General features: G+C 36.7%; 1 protein-coding gene across 1 annotated transcript in view; it reads right to left on the bottom strand.

Moving 5' to 3' along the window:
• The window catches only part of CFAP54 (cilia and flagella associated protein 54), a 291,990-nt gene that overhangs the window by 230,476 nt on the left and 35,135 nt on the right, over nucleotides 1–26,379 (bottom strand). The window contains exons 10-17 of the mRNA XM_032416199.1: nucleotides 24,680–24,861; nucleotides 24,431–24,596; nucleotides 23,411–23,496; nucleotides 17,896–18,030; nucleotides 17,041–17,191; nucleotides 12,636–12,712; nucleotides 5,807–5,935; nucleotides 5,312–5,438 (exon numbers count right to left, since the gene is read on the bottom strand). Coding sequence (XP_032272090.1) covers nucleotides 5,312–5,438; nucleotides 5,807–5,935; nucleotides 12,636–12,712; nucleotides 17,041–17,191; nucleotides 17,896–18,030; nucleotides 23,411–23,496; nucleotides 24,431–24,596; nucleotides 24,680–24,861 — 1,053 coding nt within the window. The remainder of the gene's footprint in view (nucleotides 1–5,311; nucleotides 5,439–5,806; nucleotides 5,936–12,635; nucleotides 12,713–17,040; nucleotides 17,192–17,895; nucleotides 18,031–23,410; nucleotides 23,497–24,430; nucleotides 24,597–24,679; nucleotides 24,862–26,379) is intronic.

The raw sequence follows: 26,379 nt of genomic DNA, 5'->3' as shown, positions 1-26,379 counted from the left end.
AGAAGAAAGAGAAATTAAGGAGTCGATCCCATTTACAATTGCACCCAAAACCATAATATACCTAGGAATAAATCTAACCAAAGCAGCAAAGGATCTGTACCCAGAAAACTACAGAATACTCATGAAAGAAATTGAGGAAGACACAAATGGAAAAACCTTCCATGCTCATGGATTGGAAGAACAAATATTGTGAAAATGTCTATGCTACCTAGAGCAATCTACACATTTGATGCAATCCTTATCAAAATACCATCAACGTTTTTCAAAGAAATGGAACAAATAATCCTAAAATTTGTATGGAACTAGAAAAGACCCCGAATAGCCAGGAGAGTGTTGAAAAAGAAAAGCAAAGCCGGTGGCATCATAATTCCGGACTTCAAGCTCTATTACAAAGCTGTCATCATCAAGAGAGTATGGTACTGGCACAAAAACAGACACACAGATCAGTGGAACAGAATAGAGAGCCCAGAAATGGCCCCTCAACTTTATGGTCAACTAATCTTCGACAAAGCAGGAAAGAATGTCCAGTGGAAAAAAGTCTCTTCAACAAATGGTGTTGGGAAAATTGGACAGCCACATGCAGAAGAATGAAACTGAACCATTTCCTTACACCACACACAAAAATAGACTCCAAATGGTTGAAAGACCTAAATGTGAGACAGGAGTCCATCAAAATCCTAAAGGAGAACACAGGCAGCAACCTCTTTGACCTCAGCCACAGCAACTTCTTCCTAGAAATATCGCCAAAGGCAAGGGAAGCAAGGGCAAAAATGAACTACTGGGACTTCATTAAGATAAAAAGCTTTTGCACAGCAAAGGAAACAGTCAACAAAACCAAAAGACAAGCGACAGAATGGGAGAAGATATTTGCAAATGACATCTCAGATAAAGGGCTAGTATCCAAAATCTATAAAGAACTTATCAAACTCAAAACCCAAAGAACAAATAATCCAATCAAGAAATGGGCAGAAGACATGAACAGACACTTCTGCAAAGAGGACATCCAAATGGCCAACAGACACATGAAAAAGTGCTCAACATCGCTCGGCATCAGGGAAATCCAAATCAAAACCTCAATGAGATACCACCAGTCAGAATGGCTAAAATTAACAAGTCAGGAAACAACAGATGTTGGCGAGGATGCGGAGAAAGGGGAACCCTCCTACACTGTTGGTGGGAATGCAAGCTGGTGCAGCCGCTCTGGAAAACAGTATGGAGGTTCCTCAAAAAGTTGAAAATAGAGCTACCCTATGACCCAGCAATTGCACTACTGGGTATTTACCCCAAAGATACAAAGGTAGTGATCCAAAGGGGCATGTGCACCCCGATATTTATAGCAGTAATGTCCACAATAGTCAAACTATGGAAAGAGCCTAGATGTCCATCAACAGATGAATGGATAAAGAAGATGTGGTATATATATGTACAATGGAATAGTATGCAGCCATCAAAAAAAATGAAATCTTGCCATTTGCAATGCCGTGGATGGAACTAGAGAATATTATGCTAAGCGAAATAAGTCAATCAGAGAAAGACAAGTATCATATGATCTCACCGATATGAGGAATTTGAGAAACAAGACAGAGGATCATAGGGGAAGGGAGGGAAAAATAAACAAGATGAAACCAGAGAGGGAGACAAACCATAAGAGACTCTTAATCTCAGGAAACAAACTGAGGGTTGCTGGAGTGGAGGGGGGTGGGAGGGATGAGGTGGCTGGGTGATGGACATTGCGGAGGATAGATACTATGGTGAGCACTGTGAATTCTGTAAGACTGATGAATCACAGAACTGTACCCCTGAAACAAAAAATACATTATATGTTAATAAAAAAAAATTTTTTTAATAAATAAATATAAGAACTGAAATCATAAATCTCCTAGAAGAAAACACAGAGAAAATTCTTCTTGACATTGGTCTTGGCAATTATTTTTTCTGGATAAGACACAAGTAATAACAACAACAACACACAACACAGTAAAAAAGCACAAGTAATAAAAACAACAACAAAATTAGTAAATGGGACTGATCAAATAAAAAAGCTCTGCACAGCAAGAGAAATAACCAACAAAATGAAAAGGTACCCTGCAGAATGGAAGAAAATACTTGCAAATCATATATCTGATAAGGATTAATATCCAAAATATTTAAAGAACTCATATAACCCCAATAGTAAAAAAAACAAACTATGGAGAGAGGAACTGAATAGACATTTTTCCAAAGACAACATACAAATAGCCACAGGTGTATGAAAAGATGCTCAAAATCACTAATCATCAGGAAAATGCAGATCAAAACCACAACAAGGTACCATTTCACATCTGTTAGAATAGCTATCATCAAAAAGACAAGAGATAACAAATGTTGACGAGGATGTGGAACAAAGGAAACCCTTGCACACTGTTGGTGGGAATGGAAATTGGTTCAGTCACTGTGGAAAACACTATGGAAGTTCATCAAACAATTAAAAATAGGGGTGCCTGGGTGGCTCAGTCGGTTAAGCATCTGACTCTTGATTTTGGCTCAGGTCATGATCTCAGGGTCCTGAGATCAAGAGCCGAGTCTGACTCCGCACTCAGTGGGGAATCTGCCTGAGATTCCCTCCCTGTGCCCCTTTCCACCCGCTGCTCTCTCTCTTTCTCTCTCTCTCCCCCTCCCTCCCTAAAAATAAATAAATAAATCTTTTTTAAAAAATTAAAAACAGAACTACTATACAATCCAGCAATCCTTTCTGGGTGTATCTCCAAAGGAAATGAAAATAAGGTCTCAAAGAGATATCTGCACTCCCATGTTCACTGCAGCATTATTCACAATAGCCAAGATATGTAAACAGTATCTACCAATGAATGAATGTATAAAGAATATGTGGTGTGTGTGTGTGTATGTGAATGTGTGTATATATATCATGGAATATCATTCAGCCATGAGAAAGAAGGAAATCCTGCCATTTGCAATAACATGGATGGACCTTGAGGGCATGATGCTAAATGAAATAAGTCAGACAAATGCTGTATGATATCACTTACATGTGGAATCTAAGAAAGCTGAATTCATAGAAACAGAGAGTAGAGTGGTGGTTACCAGGGGCTAGAGGGGAAGTGGAAGGAAATGGACAGATGTCGGTCAAAGGGTATATACAGTTCTAGGGATCTCATGTACATCATGGTGATTACAGTTAATAATACCGTAGTATACACTTGAAAGTTGCTAAGTGAGTAAATCTTTTTTTTTTTTTTTTAAAGATTTTATTTATTTATCTGACAGAGAGAGACACAGCGCGAGAGAGAACACAAGCAGGGGGAATGGGAGAGGGAGAAGCAGGCCCTCCACTGAGCAGGGAGCCCGATGCGGGGCTCGATCCCAGGACCCTGGGATCATGACCTGAGCCGAAGGCAGACGCTTAACGACTGAGCCACCCAGGCGCCCCTAAGTGAGTAAATCTTAAGTGCTCTTACCACAAAAAAGAAGTGGCAATTATGTGACATGATAGAAAGTGTTAGCTAACGTTATGATGGTAATTAATTTTGCAATATATTAGTGTATAAAATCAACACATTTGTACACCTTATGTTTACATAATGTTATCTGTCAATTATGTCTCAATAACCTGGGGAAAAAAGTTTGCACTCAAAAATTAATTAATTACCTAGCATTTGATTAAATCTATTTAGTTGTATATATGATGTGACATCTGAATGCTTTTTTTTTTTTTTAGGTTTTTATTTAAATTCCAGTTAGTTAACATACAGTGTATTATTAGTTTCAGGTGTACAATTTAGTGATTCAACACTTACATACAACACCAGGTGCTCATCACAACACGTGTACTCCTTCATCCCGATCACCTATTTAACCCATTCCTATCCACCTCCCCTCTAGTAACTATCTGTTTGTTCTCTACAGTTAAGAGCCTGTTTCTTGGTTTGCTGCTCTCTTTTTTTCCCCTATGATGGTTTGTTTTGTTTCTTAAATTCCACATATGAATGAAATCATATGGTATTTGTCTTTCTCTGACTGACTGACTTAGCTTAGTATAATACTCTATCTCTAGCTCCATCCATGTCATTGCAAATGGCAAGATTTCATTCTTTTTTATGGCTGAGTAATATTCCATTTTATACATATACCACATCTTCTTTATCCATTCATCAGTTGATGGACATTTGGGCCCTTTCCATAATTTGGCTACTTTTGTTAATGCTGCTATAAACATCAGGGTGCATGTATCCCTTCAAATTAGAATGCTTTAGACAGAAATCAGAGGTCGTATTAGGCTGGAACACTTAGTACTATTCTATAATTAGTCAGTAATTTATAATGGAGTAGTTGTTAAATGAATACTGGCTATATAATCCTGCCAAGAGTAACTTGGCTTTATCAAAATTTAACCTTAATTTTTATACATAATGAAGTTAAATCTTATTTTGAAACGAGTAAATGTATTATCTGTATGCACACTAGTATTACTATTGACATCTTTTTAAAAAATATTTTGAAGTCTTTATCTAATAATGAGGCCAACAAAACTTAGATCCAAGTCATGTGTGCTCTGACATTATGTCAGAGCTGTCTTTCTAAGTTTTTCAATAGCTTCAAGGATAAATATAAACCCCTTAGCTATTCAAGATTTAACTGTGATCTACATCGCTAGGCTTATCTGTGTCATACTCTCATGTGTGCTCTTTATTCTAGCCATAAGAGAATTCCAGCAGTTCCTAAACTGCACCATGCAACTGTTGCTTTCCAGTTTGCTAAAGGCTAGTTTCTCTATCCAAATGACTGTTTCCTTTTCATTCTTCATAAAGATATTTTCTAGCCTTCTGGTCAACTATCACGTCTCCCAGGAAGCCATCCCTAACTCTTGTTTATTATAGATACTCCTCTTCTGTGTGCCTACAACAGAAACTGAGCCCACTTCTGTTACATTTATTAATCTCAACTGTTACAATTGGCTTACTTACTAGAAGCTCAAAATTAGAGGTTGTATCTTATTTCCACCAAACATAATATGGCTCCTAGATCTTAATAGGCACTCAATAATTATATTTGCTTGATTGAATTAACAAAATATCAATAACTGACTATAACTCAAACAAAATTAATTTAATTTTTTAGAAGTATACTAATTGATTTGCTATGCAGGGTATAAAGCAATAATGAAAGGTATCTATTGATATTAAGCAGGGAAAAGAAAAGAATGAAATTTATCTGGAAAACACTCCAACAAGAACATAATTTACAAATTATTTACTAGTCTTGAACTTATCTTAAAAATGATGCAGAACAAATTATTTGCTTTGATCACTACTACCTTGCAATTGGTCAAGAAGCACAACAGCTATCCGGTGCTGGGCTTGAATTAGTTCAAGATGCAAATCCATCATGAAAGAATTTGGTGTGACTGGTTTGCAAATGTCTCCATCTATATCCTGGGTGTACTTTGGTAGGATTGAAGCAAAAATAAAAAAGAAATACAGTTATCAAGACATACTAAAAATAGCTCTATCCTATTACCACTCAAGTTAGCATTTTACTCTACGCCATTAAATTCTGCTCATTTCTCAACTCTTTGCAATCTGGTTCACATGCTAATAAACCTGCTTTTCAAGTTCACCAGTGGCCTCTTCAGTAACAAATTTAAAGACTCCTCACTCCCCTTGATTTCTTCTGGGAAGAAGGGAGTAGATTTCTGGCCTATGAGAATGAGGCCACCACAAATCACGCTTTACTCACCTACTTGCAAAGCCAGTCCTCTTCCTAGCTAAGTAACAAACACTTCAATTTCATGTAAGAGTTTCCCATTTACCTTGGCATAGCAATGGTCAATCACTGATGATCCATTTGGCAAAGTAGTTAACATGCAATTCAAGTTTATTCCATCAATTGCTTTGTCAAGAAGTTCATAAGCCAAAAATAACTGTTCCACGGGTTTCTTCTAAAGTAATTTTATAAACAAAACAGAAAAATAACATGTAAGGAAAAATCACATACAACGTTTTCAAACTTCTTTCAATAATAATTCAAACCAAGTAATAAATTTAAATAACCTATCCAATATCTACAATGTTATATTTTTTACTAAGTGTATCTGTCTTTGATTAAATGTGGAGTACTACTGATAAAAGTGAAATAATAAATACAATTCATCATTTTTCCAAATATAAGCTTTTCATAAACATGTATATATCTTCTTTTTATGGTTTTCAAAATTCTGACTGTACCAAATGTATAGGTAAATGTTTAAAATACAACCCTCATAATTTGTCATTTTCACACACTTCATTTTGAAAGTTAATTTTTTTTTTTAAATCTCAGAGCTGGAAATTTAGATGTAGAGGCCATCAAATCCAACAGCGTATATCATGATTTTCAAAAACTAAATACCTTTACATTCTAATTATTCTCATAGAGAGACAAATACAGAGAATAATATAACGAGCATCCAGCTTTGTTCAAACTTTCAAATTTCGTGTATTTCTCCAGAAAATTTTTAGGAAATAAAGCAAACACATACATGCAGATAACTGAAATCCTCTATAGAACTGTCCACATGACAATCCTTTTCTCTGCTCCTAAAGGAAGCCACTGTGCTTTGGTTTTTACCATTCTTTGGCGTGTTTTTAAACTTTTACCACATGTGTATGTATCTATTAACAATATGCAATATTGCTTGCCTACTTTTTAATTCTGTCAGAAAATTTTGCAGTTCACTTTATAGGCTCAAACATATGTTGTTGCAATTTTTTCATGCTGGTGTACGTAACTCAATGTGTCAGAGTTTGGTTAGGAACACAGAACAACTGGAGATACTCTCAAGCAGAAAGGGATTGGATACACAGAATTAGAGGTGTCTATCACTGTTGGAAGGCCTGGGGGAACAAAGGCCAAGGAAGCTGCCAGTGACAATTTGGCTGCGTGCACGAGCCTCTGTGAATCTAAGAATCAAGGAGCAGCTGACAACAGCTGCGAGTGTCTGTCACACCATGTGCGCCAAGTGAATTGAAGAGCTTGCTCAGCACCTCTGGTAAACAAACTTCTTCCATCTGCCACTGCCAAGTAAGAACTCTGTCTTCCCTTCATTATACATTCCTGCAAATGCTCCTCATTGGAGGACTAACCTAGAAGCACGTAGAAATGAGATGCTGGGAAATGCAGTTCCAGCTTTTCCCCTGTGACACAAAGGTGACTAAAGAAGGGAAGGGCAAGGATGCCAAGCTGACTCTAGTTCAAGCCCACACTGATTCATTCATCCTCACGGCCACAGTGAAATAGTGCGATGCTGAAGAACATGTCACAATATATTTATCCACTCTTCTACCGATGGGCATTTAGATTGCTATTACTAAAAATGTGTAATGCATTGTACTAGTCTGTGGATGGAGACAAGGCTGGTATTTGCTTTACAGTCCTTATGCCTTTTTTATCTGCTTTCTTTCTCAGCTGACTATCTAAGATCTCTAGGACATGTTGAACAGAAGAATGACAGATATCCTATGTCATTACCTCAGTATAAAGGGATTGCTTTTAATCTTTTACTATAGGTATAACATTCATTACAGGTCTTTGAATGATACCCTTTATGGGAAAAAAAGTTCTCCTCTATTCCTGACTTAAGAGTTATTTTTTAAAGATGGCTGTTGAATTTTGTCAAATGTTGTTGTTGCATCTTTTTTATCTAGTGAGGTAGTCGTATTTCTTCCTTTCGTCTGCTAATGCGGTGTATTGCATTATATTTTCTAATGTTAAATCATCCTTGCTTTCCTGGAATATAAACAATTTGATTACACACATCCATTCAAAGATATATAGATATATATCTCCATTCAAGAATCACAGGCCCAGGGAGGTTCTCATGCAACTCAAGTAATGTAAATTCAAAAAACAGACCTACTCACGTGAAAGCAGGCCCAGGATTATAAATCATTAGGAAGAAAGACTCTCTCCCACCCACCCACCTCCAGTACCCATGTGGAGATACCTCCCCATACAAACAGGCAGATTGGTTTTCTTCTGGTCTCCCTTCTCTAGAATGTGGTCTTTTGGAGGTCATAATTTTAATGTGTAAGTCTCAGTTCCAAACCCCCATCTTTCACGTGCCCACACTTCATATCTTGTCACTGAATGGCTGTTAATCTGAGCTTTTTTATAACAGCCCATCAACCAACTGCAGCATCTACTCATAAAATGACCATTCTAGTTTTCAGTTCCCCTTTCTTGGCCCCTGGAATTTATCTTACTTTCTTGTGAGCGCCACAATGTGCTTGAGGATATTTGTTCAATTCTGCCCAAAATTTCTAGGTGCTTTGTAGAACAGGGTTTTCAGCTCACCCAGTTTGCCCTTTTCCCAGAAACAGAAGTCTCTAAGGATGCCTTTTTAACACCAAAAAATTTCAAAGACCCTCCTCCACACACACCTACATTCTCTCATCAACATCATCACCATCACTATCACTTTTGTTATTTTTGTCATTAATATAGCTAACATTTAATTAAACTATGTTCCAGATACTGGACTAAATGCTTTACATGGACTAATTTTTTAATTGCCATTATCCTATGAGGTAGATACCCACTAATTATTGTAATTTTATAATACATTTATTGAAAGAACTAGCTGCTATGTATTCAGTAAAACTTTTACATAAGCTTTGAATGTGATTACAATAAACACCTCATTTTTTTTTAAATAGTTGCATGTATATATGCAAGATATATAATTTATCCCACCTACAATCTCTGATAGGTGAGCATACAGATTTTGGATTCTCCTTACAATAAATTCTCACTTCTTCTCTCCACTTCACTCCCCTCCAGATGGGTCTGAGACCCTAAGTTAAGATTCAGTGCTCTACATAAAACATAAGAGAAAACCGAGTAGCTACCATGTGCCAGGTACTGGTTTCTGCAACATTACCAATACCTCATTTAAACTATGTAACTTAAATAATACCAGTAGAATTGGTTCTATTGTTATAATTTTACAGATGAGGACACTTACATTCAAACAGATGAAATAATTTGCTCAAGATCACACTGTCAATTTAAGAGTCAAGATTCAACTCTGGAAAAGGGGAGCCCTCCTACACTGTTGGTGGGAATGCAAGCTGGTGCAGCCACTCTGGAAAACAGTATGGAGGTTCCTCAAAAAGTTGAAAATAGAGCTACCCTACAACCCAGCAATTGCACTACTGGGTATTTACCCCAAAGATACAAATCGAGTGATCTGAAGGGGTACGTGCACCCCCATGTTTATAGCAGCAATGTCCACAATAGCCAAACTATGGAAAGAGCCAAGATGTCCATTAACAGATGAATGGATAAAGAAGATGTGGTATGTATATATACAATGGAATATTATGTAGCCATCAAAAAAAAAAAAAACAACGTGGATGGAACTAGAGGGTATTATGCTAAGCGAAATAAGTCAATCAGAGAAAGACAAGTATCATATGATCTCACTGATACGAGGAATTCTTAATCTCAGGAAACAAACTGAGGGTTGCTGGAGTGGTGGGGGTGGGAGGGATGGGGTGCCTGGGTGATAGACATTGGGGAGAGTATGTGCTATTGTGAGCACTGTGAATTGTGTAAGACTGATGAATCACAGACCTGCACCTCTGAAACAAATAATATATTATATGTTAAAAAAAAAAAAAAAAGAAGAAGATAGTAGGAAGGGAAAAATGAAGGGGAGAAAATCAGAGGGGGAGACGAACCATGAGAGACTATGGACTCTGAGAAACAAACTGAGGGTTCTAGAGGGGAAGGGGGTGGGGGGATGGGTTAGCCCAGTTATGGGTATTAAAAAGGGCACGTGTTGAATGGAGCACTGTGTGTTATATGCAAACAATGAATCATGGAACACTACATCAAAAACTAATGATGTATGGTGATTAACATAACATAATAAAATTAAATTAAAAAAAAAAAGATTCAACTCTGGGTTTTCCAACACCATCTGGTGAATCCTTAGGTCACACCAACGAACCACCTGTACTACATCTACCATATGCCACAGTACTGCTGGGCACGTTGTCTATCGCACAATTTTAGGGGGTGCCATTCATGCTGTTATTATCATAGACTTGTATATTTATTTCGGCAATTTCCCAGCATGTGGTAATAAATCATATCAAGGAAAGGGCACATTTTTCTAATTTAAATAAGAGTATCAATAGTTCATAAACGGTCTTCAGCTTCATTTGGGAAAACTGCCACCTTCTATGAAACTCATTTTATTTAGTGGCTTTAATTGCCAGAAATTTTCCACCTGAAGCTAAAATCTAGCACTTTGTAACTTCTATTACTATTCTTATTCCTGCCCTATGAAGCCTCAGAGAATAAGTGCTGGCCCACTAAGCCAGTGATTCTGAAATTCTAGTTTCCTTAAGAATCTATCTGGGGAGGGTGCCTGGGTGGCTCAGTCAGTTAAGCGTCTGCCTTCGGCTCAGATCATGATCCTGGGGTCTTGGGATCAAGCCCCACTCAGGGAACCTGCTTCTCCCTCTCCCTCTGCCGCTCCCCCTGCTTGTTCTCACTCTCTCTCAAATAAATAAATAAATAATCTTAAAAAAAAAAAAAAGAATCTACCTGGGGGAATTTTAAGAGGAAAATATCTGTAATTATAAACTTTTAACACCCCACAACTGAAATTATGATTCCATATGCCTTAAGTGAGAAATAGGAAGCTGTATATTTAGCAAGCACTATAAGTGATCCCTGGAAAAACCATTGGCAGACAGCTATTATGCCTCCTCAATCTCTTGTGAATTTCAAACATACTGTTCCCAATTTAAGATTTCTCAACTCTAGCTCTCTCAAGACACAATGCTACATAAAGAACTCAAAATTGCATTCCCTAAAACCTATCATTAGAAGAAAGTAAATTCAGAATGATCCCCCAGTCCTCCAGTATATTCATGATATTTGATTGGTACCCAGTTACAGGACTTGCATATTTTATGTATTAGAAAAGTATCTTTTATACAAGTATCGTGAAGACATTTTTTTTTTTTAAATCAAACATAGCATAGTGACTAAATACCTGGACGTTGAAGGCAATACACCTAAGTTCAAATCTACTTACTATGCAAATCTTGAGCAAGTTAGATGTGTAGCAAAAATCATCACTATGACTACCACAAATCAACTGGAGTGAATCTCACAAACACAATACTGAAATAAAAAGCAAGCTGCAGTCACACTATGACTATATATATATATATATATATATATATATATATATATATATATATAAATTTAAAAGCAATACTCTCTATTTTCTGGGAAAAACACACATATGTAATAAAAGTATGCCTGGAATTTATAGTCATTATATTTAGAATACCAGTTACTGCTAGGCAGGAAGAAAGGTGATATGATCAAAGGAGTTAGTAGAGGAGTTTCAACTGTACTAATAATGTATTGTTTCTTAAGGGGAAATGGGTCTGCCTTATAATATTCTTTATAATTTTATGACATATATTTTAAATTGATTTTTCAGAGAAAATATAGCAATTATGAGTATTAACATTTAGCAACAGGAAAAGTGCTGATGAAATAATGTTAGGAAAAAAAACATCAGAATGCTACTATGCTAAAAAATATAAAAAACACTAGAAGAGAATATAAAAAAAATAATATTTCAGTCTATATAGTGAAATTGCAGATTTTTCCCTTTTTATACCTCAAAATATCTTCTAATGTTAATACAACTTTTATAATTTAAAATTACAATTTTTGAATTAATCAGACAAACAAAAATATAGATCGCTGGCTTCCTCTCTAGAAAAGTATTTTTCAACAGTAGTCCATGAACACTAGTGTCCTAAGTAGTTATTCCATAGGGCGTAAAATGGGTTTTATTTTCATGTAATCTTCTTGGAAAACCACAATGCTCATAAGCAAATGAAGGCCTCTGAGAAGTCTTATAGTAAAGAACCTGTCGTGTTTAATCCAAAGTCACCCAAAGTTACTTGACTCTGGCATCCTTTTCTGAAGCATAGTATTAGCATCACATAGGACAGACTTGACAAAATGCTATTCTAGTTCTTGTCTATAAATAAAAGAGTGTTTATAACATATATGACATGGTTCCCTAGACTCCCATTCAGATCTATAGAACAACACAATCTTTAATGGACAGAAATAATTCAAATATTGTAAGAAAAACATAATCAAGAAGAGGAATAGCTATTTATCTCCCTCACCCCCTTTCTTCTCTTAAGGTAACAATCACTAAGAACTTGCCCAGTGCCAGGGACTGTTCTAAGTATCTTTTCAACAGGTAAAACTCATTGAATCTGCCAGAGGAATATGCTGAGCAGGACCTCTCTGCTCCATGAGTCTATGAATCACAACACATTCAAAATACCAGTGGTAATGTAACTACAAATCCTTTTAAGATAATTTACCAGGTTATTTTTAAACCTGATTGGGATTTTTTTTCTACAGTAAAAGCAAAAGGTAGAAAATGTCCCCTGTAGTTTTCAATGTATGTAGACACTATAAATTCTCAAATATTAAATATTCAAAATTATTTCTATAATTAACCATTACAGATTTACAAATTTAATATTATCTGAAAATCTAAATTCATGTTTTTAATTGTATTTTCTAAAATATTTTTGCAATACCTTTAGTATTGGAAGAATTTCTACGTTCCCTCTCGAAATACCAAAGAATTCACCAGTTCCTTTTCTTAAAGGTATCTCTGTGGGGGGGAGAGGGGGGAGGAAAAGAAGGAAGGAAGTAACAGAAGAGGAAGGAAGGGAAGAGGAGGAGGAAGAGGAGGAAGTAAAAGGGGTAAAAGTAGGAAGAAGAGGAGTGAGAAGGAGAGAAGAAACAAAGGGAAAGAAGGAAGGACCAGAGGAAAGAAGAGGAGGAAGGAAAAAAAAGTAAACATAGCAGTGAATCATAATCCTAAAAAATGTTATGCCAAATTGGTTATCTTTTTGATTACTCATGATTTTAGAAATGATTCAACACTTAGAAGTTGACTAAATACAAAATTATTTCTTCCATATAATTACATTTTGTCTTTATATAAGTTAATTTAAAAGCATCTTGCAGTACAACAAACAAAATTAAAAATCTTGATTATTAACAAGGTAATATAATGGTAAAGAGACTGGTCTTTCTATATAGTCTATAAAGCATTCACAAAACAGTGTAAAAGCCTTATGAATTTGCACAAATATCAGACAAGGCTGGTTTGAGTGAAACAAAAATAAATCATAAATATATGGCAATTCTCGTTTCCTATTTTAAAAGGTACTCAATAATTTAAACTAAATAATCCATTACTTAATCAACAGTCCAATAAACATTTTGAATCAGATTGTCATAATTAATATACAAGAATGACTTGTACTTTGTGTTTTATGTGCCACTAAGATTATGATAATAATAATGTTGGAAAAGTTATAAGAACTTATATACCTTATATATCTAAATGGGGACAACCCCTCACTATATAAACATAGATTTCCTATTTATAAATGGATCATGCTCCAATATCAATTAGTTCTTTAGAAATGAAACACTTTAGCAAAGAATCAACAAATTGCATTTAATTTATAATTAAACAGAGTATAAAATACAACAAAACAATAGTCTCCCAAAAGTAATAATAAACAAAATAAAATTGAATAAGAAATAGACTTTAAAAAAAAAAGTAATCATTGGGCCTTTTGTTTTCAATAACAGGTAACCTGGAAAAATTCTCCTGACTAGAGACCACTAGAAAAGCTAAGGGGCGCCTGGGTGGCTCAGTCGTTAAGCGTCTGCCTTCGGCTCAGGTCGTGATCCCAGGGTCCTGGGATCGAGCCCCGCATCGGGCTCCCTGCTCCGCAGGGAGCCTGCTTCTCTCTCTCTCATTCCCCCTGCTTGTGTTCCCTCTCTCACTGTGTCTCTCTCTGTCAAATAAATAAAATCTTTAAAAAAAAAAAAAAAAAAAGCTGAAAAAATTTTATTTCTTCATCTGTAAGCAAAGAAGGTCATGAAAATATAAATATAGAGCTAGGATCTTGAGAAAAGAGTATCACCTGGATCTTGGGAAGAGAGCCCAGGGAATAAAGAATGGCATTAGAGCTACCTCCCCAACTGAGGACTTTTGTCAATTCTGAAATGGAAAGCTGAGAAGCTGAGTAATGCTTCTGACAGCCCTGAGAACTAAAGCAACAGAGATTAGGATCCAGGGCCACTAAGAGTAAGAAGCCAGAAGAGGCTGCATCCCAGGACTTAGGGTAAATGGAAAGTAAGTCAACAGGAGAGCATCTCAGCTTCCAATTATCTTAATCTCTCAAAGTGGACTAATGGGATCCTAGAGTAATAATGTCTTCATGCATCTAGTAAAAGCAAGCATAATCTTCTCTGGAAGAACATTAACCTCATCTAAGGCTTCAAGTTATTTCTATAATATATTTGGCAAATATAATGTCTACCACACAATCAAAAATAGCCAGAGTAACCAAATAGCTGATGAAGTAGTTCTTCACTTAAGAATTCAATATAGTAAGTGCAGGAGGAATGATAGAAGTTTGAAGCCCTTTCCAGCTTCTCACTCCCACTCCTCCAGTAGCCTTCAATCAATGACAGATAAAAGTTGTATAAATATCTCAACCTCCCAGCTCTCTGGGGCAGGTTCTATACAGTCTCCTAGAGGTCTCTCATGGGAAAAAGTCCTAAACCTACAAAAGTAGCCTTCTCCTTAACTTACTGCACTTTGTATTGCCTTCTTTTCATTTTCTGTCTCACTTCTCCACACCACCACCCTGCTTCCCTAGATAACTACTTCACTCAACAACTTGTCTCAGAATCTACATCTGGGGAAAATAACCTAGGAAAAAGGTCAGGCTGACAATAGCTGAACTCACTGGTAAGTCTTTACAACACAACATGTGGGATAACTAGGCATTATATGCTTCCTGATTCAACACAACAGGGAGTAAACAGCACCACCTATGAAGTATTCTTGCCAAGTGTATAAGATATTGGCAGGAATTGTTTTTGATAAGATATCACTTGACTCTAAACAAGCCTCTAGATCCAACTACCAGGTAGAGAAACAAGTTAATACCACAAAGACACAAACAGCCAAATCTAGAATGTGGGGAATCCTACAAGATGACAAATCAATGTTTTTAAAAAAATAAATGGCTTGAAAGGGAGAGGAGGAAAGGAACTGTTATAGATTAGAAAGAGAGACTCAAGAAAAATGTAAGAAAGTACAATGCATGGGCTTATTTGGATCCTGATTGGAACAAGCCAACTTAGGATTTTTTTTTTTTTTAAAGATTTATTTATTTATTTATTTGACAGAGAGAGAGACAGCAAGAGAGGGAACACAAGCAGGGGGAGTGGGAGAGGGAGAAGCAGGCTTTCTGCAGAGCAGGGAGCCCGATGCGGGGCTCAATCCCAGGACCCTGGGATCGTGACCTGAGCCAAAGGCAGATGCCTAATGACTGAGCCACCCAGGCACCCCGCAACTTAAGATATTTTTAATATAGTCAGGGACATAGGAATTTTCCCCTAATTTTGTAAAGTATAGTAATAATGGCATTATAGTTTTGTAAAACAGAACAAAATCTTTATCTGTTACATAGACAAACCAACACACACACACACACACACACACACACACACATTGAGGTATTTGCTGGTGAAATGACATTATGTCTGCTTTAAAACACTCCAGAGGAAAAAATGTGTTACAGGAAGAAATGAAATAAGATTGGCAAAATGTTCATAATATTGGTACTGGATAATAGGTACAGGGTAACTTATTTCATCTCTCTCTATTTGAAATTCTGCATAATAAAAATTTTAAAAAAGGAAAAGGCATTTTAAGACAGGACATTTCAAAAAAAATAGGACTTCAGACCACTGAATGTATTAGATAGCCAGAATCCTTTAGCCAGTAGTTCTCAAACTTTGATGTGTATCAAAATCACCAGATAAACTAATAAAGACTAGAAAGGCCCAGGCTAGATGAAGTAGGATAGGATCTGGGCCTTTTTATTTTTAACAAGTTCCCAAGTGATACTGATGCCAATCAAAATTTGAGAACCATGGCTCTAAACTTCCATCTGCTAAGCCACACTCAACAACTGAGGACAGCAGAGCCAGATTAATGAATCTCTGGGAAAACAATTACTATGATAATTACTTTACTACAAAGTCCCTCAAATGTCATACACACTATGTAAGAGGGGTGAAATAGGAAAGTAAACACCCACTAACCACACCCCCACCTTACTACCTACATATGGGTTACTTTTTAAAACAGATGGTTCAAGGGTTCAACCACATGCTGAAGAAAGAAGGTCAGAGCATAAGGTTGTCCTTTGAGAGAAGGAAACTTCTGGAAGGAGAAGAATGCTGGCAGAAAGGGACTGGGGCAGAGAGAGTAGGGAGTGGGTAGGAAATGAGAACAAAAAAGAGGAAGATAAGAGGAAAGGGGGAAAAGAAGAGGAGAAATAAAATAAGTGAAGACAACAAATTTTAAAAGGAGGGAATCAGAAGATAAGAGAAAATTAAAAAGGAGATAAAATGTAAAATACTGATCCATTCAACAGACATTTATTTAAGTTACCAGTCTGTGTGGGGCAGTGTGGTGGGTACCAAAAATATAATGGCAACCAAAACTTGTTCTCTTCCTTCAAGCAGCATACACTCTAACGGGAAATGGCAGAGGAGGAAAGGGGATAAAAAGGAGGAGTGAAAAGTAAAAAAGAAAGAATGGGGAAGAGGAAGAGAGGTGAAAGTGGTAATGAGGAATGGAGAAGGGGAGTACATGAGTGAGGGGAAGACAAAATACACTTATATGCCACGGAACCATACAGCATATAACCTCTTTTTAACATTCCCTTGGTTAAACCTCTGTTATTTCTATCTCTGGTTATAAATCATCAAGGAAGCATAGTACTGAAATGCCTAGCTTCCATTCACAGTAGTTATTCTGTATTCCAATTTATACTTACACATTCATATGTGTATATGTATATTAGTAACTTCATATTTTTTCATTCATTGTATTACCTAGAGATTTTTTAAATTTTCTTCGTGGGTTTCCTAATAACTCCAATATTTCACTTAATCGCAACGTGACCTCTGCTACCACCACAACATCAATGTCTTCCATTTTATAGCAGTGAATTACTTCATTTATCTGCCACAGAAGATAAACCCACTAAAAAGAGAAAATCAATTAAAATATTACATTGTTGAGTCATATTTTTTTAAACTTAGGACTTCCTTGAAGTCATCATCTTCTAAACATATGGAAATGTTAGACAGGTAAACACCCCCTTATTAGTACATCTTAATTATAAACATCAATGATCCTAATGAATCTGTTTCTATAAACTCATAAAGAAGATTCACCTAAGCTTACAATCTGCATATCTATAGCCATAATGGAAAATTTATCATCTTTTTTTAACGTATCAGTAAAGATGATCAGTATCCTCAAAGTTCTCATTCTCCCCTCACAAAGCAGCTGTTGTGATCACTATCAAAGTCTTACAAAACAGCGAAGGGGAGGCAGGTGTTTCAGGCTCCATGCTAGGTGCCTTCAAAGCTCTCTTTCATGCCTATACCCCCAAAGCTTAGCACATAAAATTGGCCATCACACTTTGGGAACTAAAATGAGGAAACAACATTACTTTTTCACTTCATTACCTTTTCAGAGTACATGGTAAAAACCAAGCCCATGTACCCTATGTACAACACAGAAGTGCAGAGAATACACTTAGAAAAAGGCTCAGTCAGCACCACATTTAAAGAATGGTAGTTATGCAGGTAGATAAATAGGGAAAATTTAGATTTGAAGTGTGTATCACAACTTAAATTAGCAGTAATAAAAAGCAAGTGAAAGGAAACAAAAAGGAATACTTTATTAGTACTGATTTTCTGGGTGAATTTTGCATAGTCATTTCTGGGCATATTGATCCTCTGAATTCCTAATTTGCATTTCTGCCATAGGAACATTATCGTGTCCACAACGATTTCTTTATCAGGTTGAACATTCTGAAAACAAAAATGGTAAAGTAATGGTAAGAATAAGATACACATATAGATACAGCTATATAGCATTTAACATGTGCCAGGGAACATTCTAAGAGCTTTATATACCTACTGCAATGGACTGAATGTTTGTGTCTATCCAAAATTCCTGTGTTGAAATTCTAATTCCCAATGTGATAATATTGGGAGGTGGGGCCTTTAGGAGGTAATTAGACATGAGGGTGAAGGCCTCAAGAGCAAAAATAGTACTCTTATAAAAGGGACTCCAGAGTCTGTCACTTTCTTTCTGCCAAGCAATGACACAATGCAAAGACAGCCATCTTATGAACCAGGAGGTGGACCCTCACCAGGCACTAAATCTGCTGATGCCTTGATCTTGGATTTCTCAACCTCCAGAACTGTGAGAAGTAAGTGTTCCATGTTTAAGCCACCCTGTCTATGGTATTTTTGTTATGGTAGCCCATACAGACTAAGACTTACACCAATTTATTTAATCTTCATGACAACTCTATGAAGTAAGCTCTACTACTATCTTTTTAAATTTTCTGTGTTAAAATAATAAAGAATGCGGAAGGGGATGAATTGTAAGGGGAGTGGGAGTAGGGAGCTGGGAAAGGATATAAACAAGGAGGAAAGAGAGACATAAAGAAACCAAGAGAACATCACACTGTATCAACAGATACCATGAGTATAATGAATACATCTCCTCTCAAATCAGTTATTTGGCTCTTTTCAAAAGAAAACTATAACTAGGGACGCCTGGGTGGCTCAGTTGGTTAAGCCACTGCCTTCGGCTCAGGTCATGATCCTGGAGTCCCAGAATCGAGTCCTGTATCGGGCTCCCTGCTCAGCAGGGAGTCTGCTTCTCCCTCTGACCTTCCCCCCTCTCTGTGCTCTCTCTCTCTCTCATTCTCTCTCTCAAATAAATAAGTAAAATCTTAAAAAAAAAAGAAAAATATAACTCATTATATCTGAACTAGAAAGATAATGAGTTTATGATTAAAATATACCAAACCTTGAACTCCTTTGGGGCAGCTCTAAGACTTAATTTGCATATGTAGTACCTTGTATGGGACCATAACAGAGATCAATAAATGTTTATTGAATTGAATTGAATGAACTAAGACATACACGATTTTTTTTTAAAGCCGGTAGTAAAAATTCCTTGCCCTGGGGCACCTGGGTAGCTCAGTCAATTGGGTGTCCCACCCTTGGTCTCAGCTCAGGTCTTGATCTCAGGGTTGTGAGTTCAAGCCCTGCACTGGGTTCCACACTGGGAACGTGGAGCCTATTTAAAAAAAAAAAAAAAATCGAGACGAACCATGAGAGACTATGGACTCTGAGAAACAAACTGAGGGTTCTAGAGGGGAGGGGAGTGGGGGGATGGGTTAGCCTGGTGATGGGTATTAAAGAGGGCACATATTGAATGGAGCAGTGGGTGTTATACGCAAACAATGAATCATGGAACACTACATCAAAAACTAATGATATAATGTATGGTGATTAACATAACATAATAAAATTTAAAAAAAATCTGGCTAGAAGCTATACGGGATTAACAGCACAGCTCTGGGCTATTAAAGTGGACCAGAATGGCTTTCTGACACTGAAGAAATTAAAAGTATGGGAAAGGGTAGCCTCTTCCTCCAGAGGGCATTGTTTGGCCTCAGAGATTCAGAGAAAGCAATTGAAGTTAGATTTTTGCATCTGGTCATAGGGGCAATGTTACTAGAAGAAGAAATTATAAATAAGTGTAGAAGAAGGTATAAATAAGTTTTGGTCTTTTCATACAGTGGAATACCATGCAATAAAAATGAACAATATACAACCACTTGCAACAATAAGGAGGACTCTTACAAACAATATCAACTGAAAGAAGCAAGATGCTGAAAGTATGCATAGATCTCCCTTGACTTATAAATTGAAAATACCATAAATCAAAAATGCATTTAATCTACTGAACATCATAGCGTAGACTTACCTACCTTAAACATGCTCAGAACACTTACATTAGCCTATGGTAGGACAAAGGTCCCTAACACAAAGCCTACTTTATAATGAAGTGTTAACTATCTCATGTAATTTATTGAATACTGTGCTGAAAGTGAAAACCAGAATAGTTATGTGTCTGTCATTTCCCCTCATGATTGTGTAGCTGATTGGGAATCATGGTTGCTGCTGCCCAGCATCATGAGAGAGTATCATACTGCATATTGCCAGCCAGGGAAAAGATCAAAGTTCACAATTTAAAGTATGCTTTCTACTGAATGTGTATTGCTTGTGCACCATTGTAAAATGGAAAAATCTTAGGTTGAATCATTGTAAGACAGGGACCATCCGTATTTTCTGTATCCAATTACATACAACACAAAAAAACAGGCAAAACTAGCCCAATGACTAAAAGGTCAAGATAGTAAGTACCCATGGTAGGGTCAGTGACTGGAAGGGAGCACAGGGGGAGCTACTCGGTGCTGGTCATGTTCTGTTTCTTGAACTGGATGTGTTTCATTTATGAAAACTCATTGAGCTATACACTAGTAAAATGTTTGTCATTATATATATTATTCATCAATACAAAGGTTTAAAAAAAAAGTAAGATTCAAGGGGTGCCTGGGTGGCTCACTTGGTTAAGCATCAGACTCTTGATTTTGGCTCAGGCCATGATCTCAGGGTCATGACATCGAGCCGCCAGTCGGGCTCTGTGCTCAGTGTGGAGTCTGCTTGTCCCTCTCCCTATGCTCCTCCCCCTGCTCATCCTCTCTCTCTCTTTTGAATAAATAACTGAATAAAATCTTTAAAAAAAAACACAAACAAAAAGTAAGATTCAAAGTACTGAATTTCTAAATATTTCTGTTTTGGAATATAAACATATATCATGTATCAGATAACATTATAAAAAAGATATGTCAAGTGCCTGGGTGGCGCAATGGGTTAAGCCTGCAACTCTTGATTTTGGCTCAGGTCATGATCTCAGGGTCATGAGATCACCCGCATTGGGCTCTGCACTCAACGTGGAGTTGGCTTGGGACTCTCTCTCCCTCTCCTCTGGCCCCTCCTCCAACCTCTCTAAAATAAATAAATAAATAAATAAATAAACCTTTAAAAAAAAGATATGTCAATGCTTCTGAACTAATCTTTTAAAATTTAGATTATTAAATAACTTATAAAAATAAACAAAATCAAAGCTCATAGGTATTGATTGCTGACAATCAACCTCAAAGGTGGCCAAGAGCATGGGCACAGGACAGAAATGGGACCAGCTTCAGGAACAGCAGAAAAGCTCTCTGTATTGGGTTGGACATAGAAGGGACATGAGCAACCCATCACACCCTATCCTTTCCTCTAAAGAATATTTAAACTTCTTGTCCTGAGTTTCCCCAACTGGTCCTTTATACCTGGATTTAGCAACTGAACTCAAGAACAGAGATCCTCAAGAGGAAACCTTGTCTACTAGGCCTTGAAAAAACAAGTCTAAGGATGACAGATTGGACATCTTGGTAGATCTGGAACATAACTACATCTGATTCCTAGACTGCTAATAGCTCATGATCATTACTAGTTTCTGGAACTATACCTCAATGAAAATATTATGCTTGGAAAACTTGTCCGAAGTTCATCATTAAAATACTTATTTGTAAAAAAAATAAAAATCCTTGCCCTTTTCAGCCTTGATTATAATTTTTTGGTTTAACCCCAAAAAACAAATAATCCAGTTAAGAAATGGACAGAAGACATGAATAGACACTTTTCCAAAGAAGACATACAAATGACCAACAAACACATGAAAGATGCTCAACATCACTCATCACTCAACATCAGGGACATATAAATAAAAACCACAGTCAGACACCACCACACACCAGTCAAAATGGCCAAAATTAACAACACTGAAACAACAGATGTTGGCGAGGATGCAGAGAAAGGGGAACCCTCTTACACTGATGGTGGAAATGCAAGCTGGTGTAGCCACTCTGGAAAACAGTATGGAGGTTCCTCAAAAATTAAAAATAGAGCTACCCTATGACCCAGCAATTGCACTACTAGGTATTTACCCCAAAGGATAAAAAAATACTGATTCTAAGGGGCACGTGCACCCTAATGTTTACAGCAGCATTATCAACAATAACCAAACTATGGAGAGAGCCCAAATGTCCATCAACAGATGAATGGATAAAGAAGATGTGGTATATATACACAATGGAATATTACTTAGCCACAAAAAAGAAGGAAATCTTGCCATTTGCAATGACATGGATAGAGTGAGGTGTATTATGCTAAGTGAAATAAGTCAACCAGAGAAAGACAAATACCACGTGACTTCACTTATATGTGGAATTTAAGAAACAAAACAGGTGAACATAGGGGAAAGAAGGGGAAAAAAAGGAGAGAGGGACAAATCATAAGAGAGTCTCAACTATGGAGAACAAACTGAGGGTTGATGGAGGGGAGGAGTGTGGGGGATGGGCTAAATGGGTGATGGGTATTAAGGAGGGCACTTATTGTGATGAACGCTGGGTGTTATCTGTAAGGGATGAATCACTAAATTCTAGTCCAGAAACCAATATTACAGTATATGTTAACTAACTAGAATTTAAATAAAAACTTGAAACAAAAAAAAAACCTTTTGTTTAGCTCTCCTACTATAATCATTATATTTGCAATCAAATACCTTTCTGACAAAAATTAAATACCTGTCACAAGTATTTAATAAACCCAGAAGAAATAAAAAACATTTTACCAGTGGAACTTCTCAAGTCCCTTACTGTGGTTTCACTTCCCTGAACAAAAGTTAATACAATGCTCTATCACTGTGGTTTTCAAATTTTTTTTAGAATAGTAAAGCCAAATTTTCAAATGAAATTCTATCTCAACAATTGTATATAAAACTAATAAAAACATGTTAGGGTGTTATACCCAAAGCTGAGCTCCTGAGGGAACTTCGGCAAAGCCCTGGGGAGCCCTGTAATTCAGTTTTGACACCAGTGCTGTTCTAGTTACTTAAACATTCATACCCACAAATCATCATCTCTAATGGCCATTGTGTGCAAAGTGACTCCAAATAATAACTAAGTGCTATATTCATGGACTGGAAAGCGGTATTTCATTAAGAATGTTAACTCTAATTGAAACGACTGCCTCATTTCCTTCATTATTAGAAATATAGCTAGCACAGGAATTTTCCAAAAAGGAACAAAAGGAGTTATTATCAAAACAGACTTAAAATCAGAAGTCAGGTTATGACTCAACCTCTTATTTAATGATTAAACAATATAGAATTTTGGCAAGGTGCAATTCCCGTGATATTTTAAATCTGGCTTTAAATTAGCTATAATAACCTCCTTCAACACTATCACCAAGTATTCAAAAAAGCAATTAATTTCACCTGGGGAGAAGCACAGACACAAGAGTACAAAGTTGCTGCCAAATGGAAAATGTCTTCTGAATATCCGTAAGTCTTCAAACAAGAATCTAATTCATAAAGTAGAGAAAAATGAAACAAAAAAAAATCAATTACAAATTTTCAAGTAGAAAAGGCATAGAAACACAGAAATTCTACAAAATGACATAAATGGTACCTGGACAAATATCATGTCACTAAGATATTTCTATATGAAAACTAATCTAAGTGGGCTCTAATGCAATTAAAATAGACTATTACCATTAATCTGCAATCTGTATGCCAACTACATCCAAAATAGAATTGAAAAGGCTTATAATACTAAAACACATGTAAAACATGGCAGTTGAAATAAAAATAACAAAAATATCTATTCAGAAACCACTAGAAAAAATATATGTATCATTGCTTGGTACAAATTATTTACTGCAATTGAACAGCCAGGAAATGCCTTAAGAACATTATAAAACATAAAAAAACATGGGATTAAATCATTCTTGTCAGTCTAAAATTAGAGGTTGCAGATTTTCAGTTATATGTACAATAACTTTTAAGACTTAAAATGTTGGAATGAAAAACTGCCACTACTGAAAAAAGATGGGAGACCACCAAATCTTCCCTTGCCAAAGGGAACTGATGGCTTTTGATTGACGGCTGTGCTGGTCTCTCACTTACCAACAAGGTAGCAGCTAAGTACAGCCTTACTCACCTCCTCAAAATCATCACACAGAATAAAACCCAGCATCCTTACAAGGTCTAGGAGCCTGCAGGACCTGGCACCCAGCTATTTCTCTGCCCACATTTCCTACCACATTCTCAAATTCCACCAGCACCACCAGCTCACTCTAGCCACGTGTGCCTCCTTGTCATTCCTTTGACAACCAAGCACACTTGGTCTTTGCACGTCCTGTCTCCTCTGCCTTGAACATTCTTGCTCACTTTGCCTAGAGAGTATATTTTATCAGATGAAATTTTAAGTTTTCAAAAAGGCAAATAAATACTCACCACGAAAAGCAATTTTCTTAACATAAATTTGAGCTGATTGTCCTTCTTTGTAATTTTCCATGGGAAAGACCAAACCTTTGTTTCTCTTTACGTTGATTAAAGGTTCTATTGCAACAAGGAGAATTAAATCCTTTTCTGCTTTCTTTGACTCTGGATCATCCTGCCTCTAAGAGAAGTATATCCCACAAGTTAATAATTCAAAGCCATCTTAACAAAACAAAAACAAATTATTGGTTTTGTATATCTTACCTGGAGAAAATCAATAAGCTGCCCAGCTAAAGATTCAAATAAACTCCATTCCTCATAAGTAAAAGCTAACTTTACAAATTTCACAGCAGCATCTATAGAAATAACATTTTTTCCTTTTACAGTAAGTTGCAAAAGAGATGTTTGTGGAAAATCAAGCATTCCATCTGCACCGGTATTTGACACTAGAAAACGAAAAAGAGAGGTCTGAATGTCATTCATGCAAAGAAATATTTACTAAATATTAACTAACAGATACTGCTAGGCACAAGAGAAACAATGGAAAAGAAGCAAATACAATCCCTGCCTTCACAGAGCTTATACTCTAACGGGGAAACAAGAAATCTTAGCAGGGAAATACAGGGTGCTGTGGGGACAAATAAGAAGGGCATCAAACATGGGTTTGAGGTAAGAGAGTGGTCAAGGACGTCCAGCCAGAGGAAGGAACATAGAATCCCAAACACAGAGAATTAGCAAGAGTTAACTAGTCCAATAGGTAGCTAGATATTACAAACTGAAAGCTCAGGAAACAGGGCTATAATAGGGATACAGCTTTAGAGTCACCATTATATATCCACAGTAAACAACAGAAGCAGCCATGGGCAATGTACAGCTGCCTAGGACAGGAGAATTAGGAACCCCAACACGTAAGAGAAGGGTAGAGGGAGAAAAGGCTGCAAAGAAGAGTGTTTAGAAAGGGGTATTCAACAGTAACAAATACTAGAGTGTAAAGGAAGAAAAGCACTGAGAAGGGACCCTTGGATTGAACAAAAAGGAAGTTGTCCATGACATTCTCCGTGGAGTAAAAAAACACATGTATAGTCACCTCGTTTATGGCAAAAGGATACTACAGTCAATGGGGAAAGGAAGGTCTCTTCAATAAATGGTGTTGTGTCAACTAGATGTTATATGGAAATAAGTAAATCTTGATCTCTACCTCATACCAACAAAAACAAAATCGAGACCTAATGTGAGAGGTAAAATAATAAAGCTTCTAAAAGAAAACATTGGAATATATCTTTATGACATTACAGTACAGAGATTTCTTAAACATGACACAAAAATGGTTAACTATAAAGGCTATACTGATAGACTGGAATACATTAAAATTAAGAATTCCTGTTCCTTAACAGCTATAATTGAGAATGAAAAGGCAAGCCACCAAGTGGGAAAAGATATTTGCAATATATATATTCAACAAAGAACTTATATCCAGAATCTATAAAGAATTCTGACAAACCAATAAGAAAAAAGCAAATAGCCCAATAGAAAAATGGGCAAAAGATGGTTCACAAACTGGCCCCCTTCCACGGAGGGCAAGGAGAGACTAAAGAAGAGGCAGACCACTCCAGATTGGTAGGTGGTAATTTTAATAAAGCAAAGGAACTTACATATAAGGCTTGTCTATATAGTTTCCCCAGAAGATTTAACTGGGTTCAGTCACGTATACCATCCACCTGGTCTCAACAACACCTTATTCTCAACAACACCTTATTCTCACAAGGCTACATCCTTGAAACCACTGCTAGTACAAGAATAGTAGGTAGGACATACACACCAAGGACAGGGTGGGGTGGGAGATGGGGAGTATAAGGAGCCTCCAAATGCCTGGGTCCAGCTCAAGAATTAACTGGTAGTCATATCCTCTTGATGACCTCCTCCAACAAATCTGAACAGGCGCTTTGCAAAATAGGATATCCAAA

The sequence above is a fragment of the Phoca vitulina genome, unplaced genomic scaffold (genome assembly GCF_004348235.1).
Source record: "Phoca vitulina isolate PV1807 unplaced genomic scaffold, GSC_HSeal_1.0 scaffold19, whole genome shotgun sequence".
In the NCBI taxonomy this organism is placed as follows: domain Eukaryota; kingdom Metazoa; phylum Chordata; class Mammalia; order Carnivora; family Phocidae; genus Phoca; species Phoca vitulina.
This window is presented reverse-complemented; position numbering and strand designations above follow the sequence as displayed.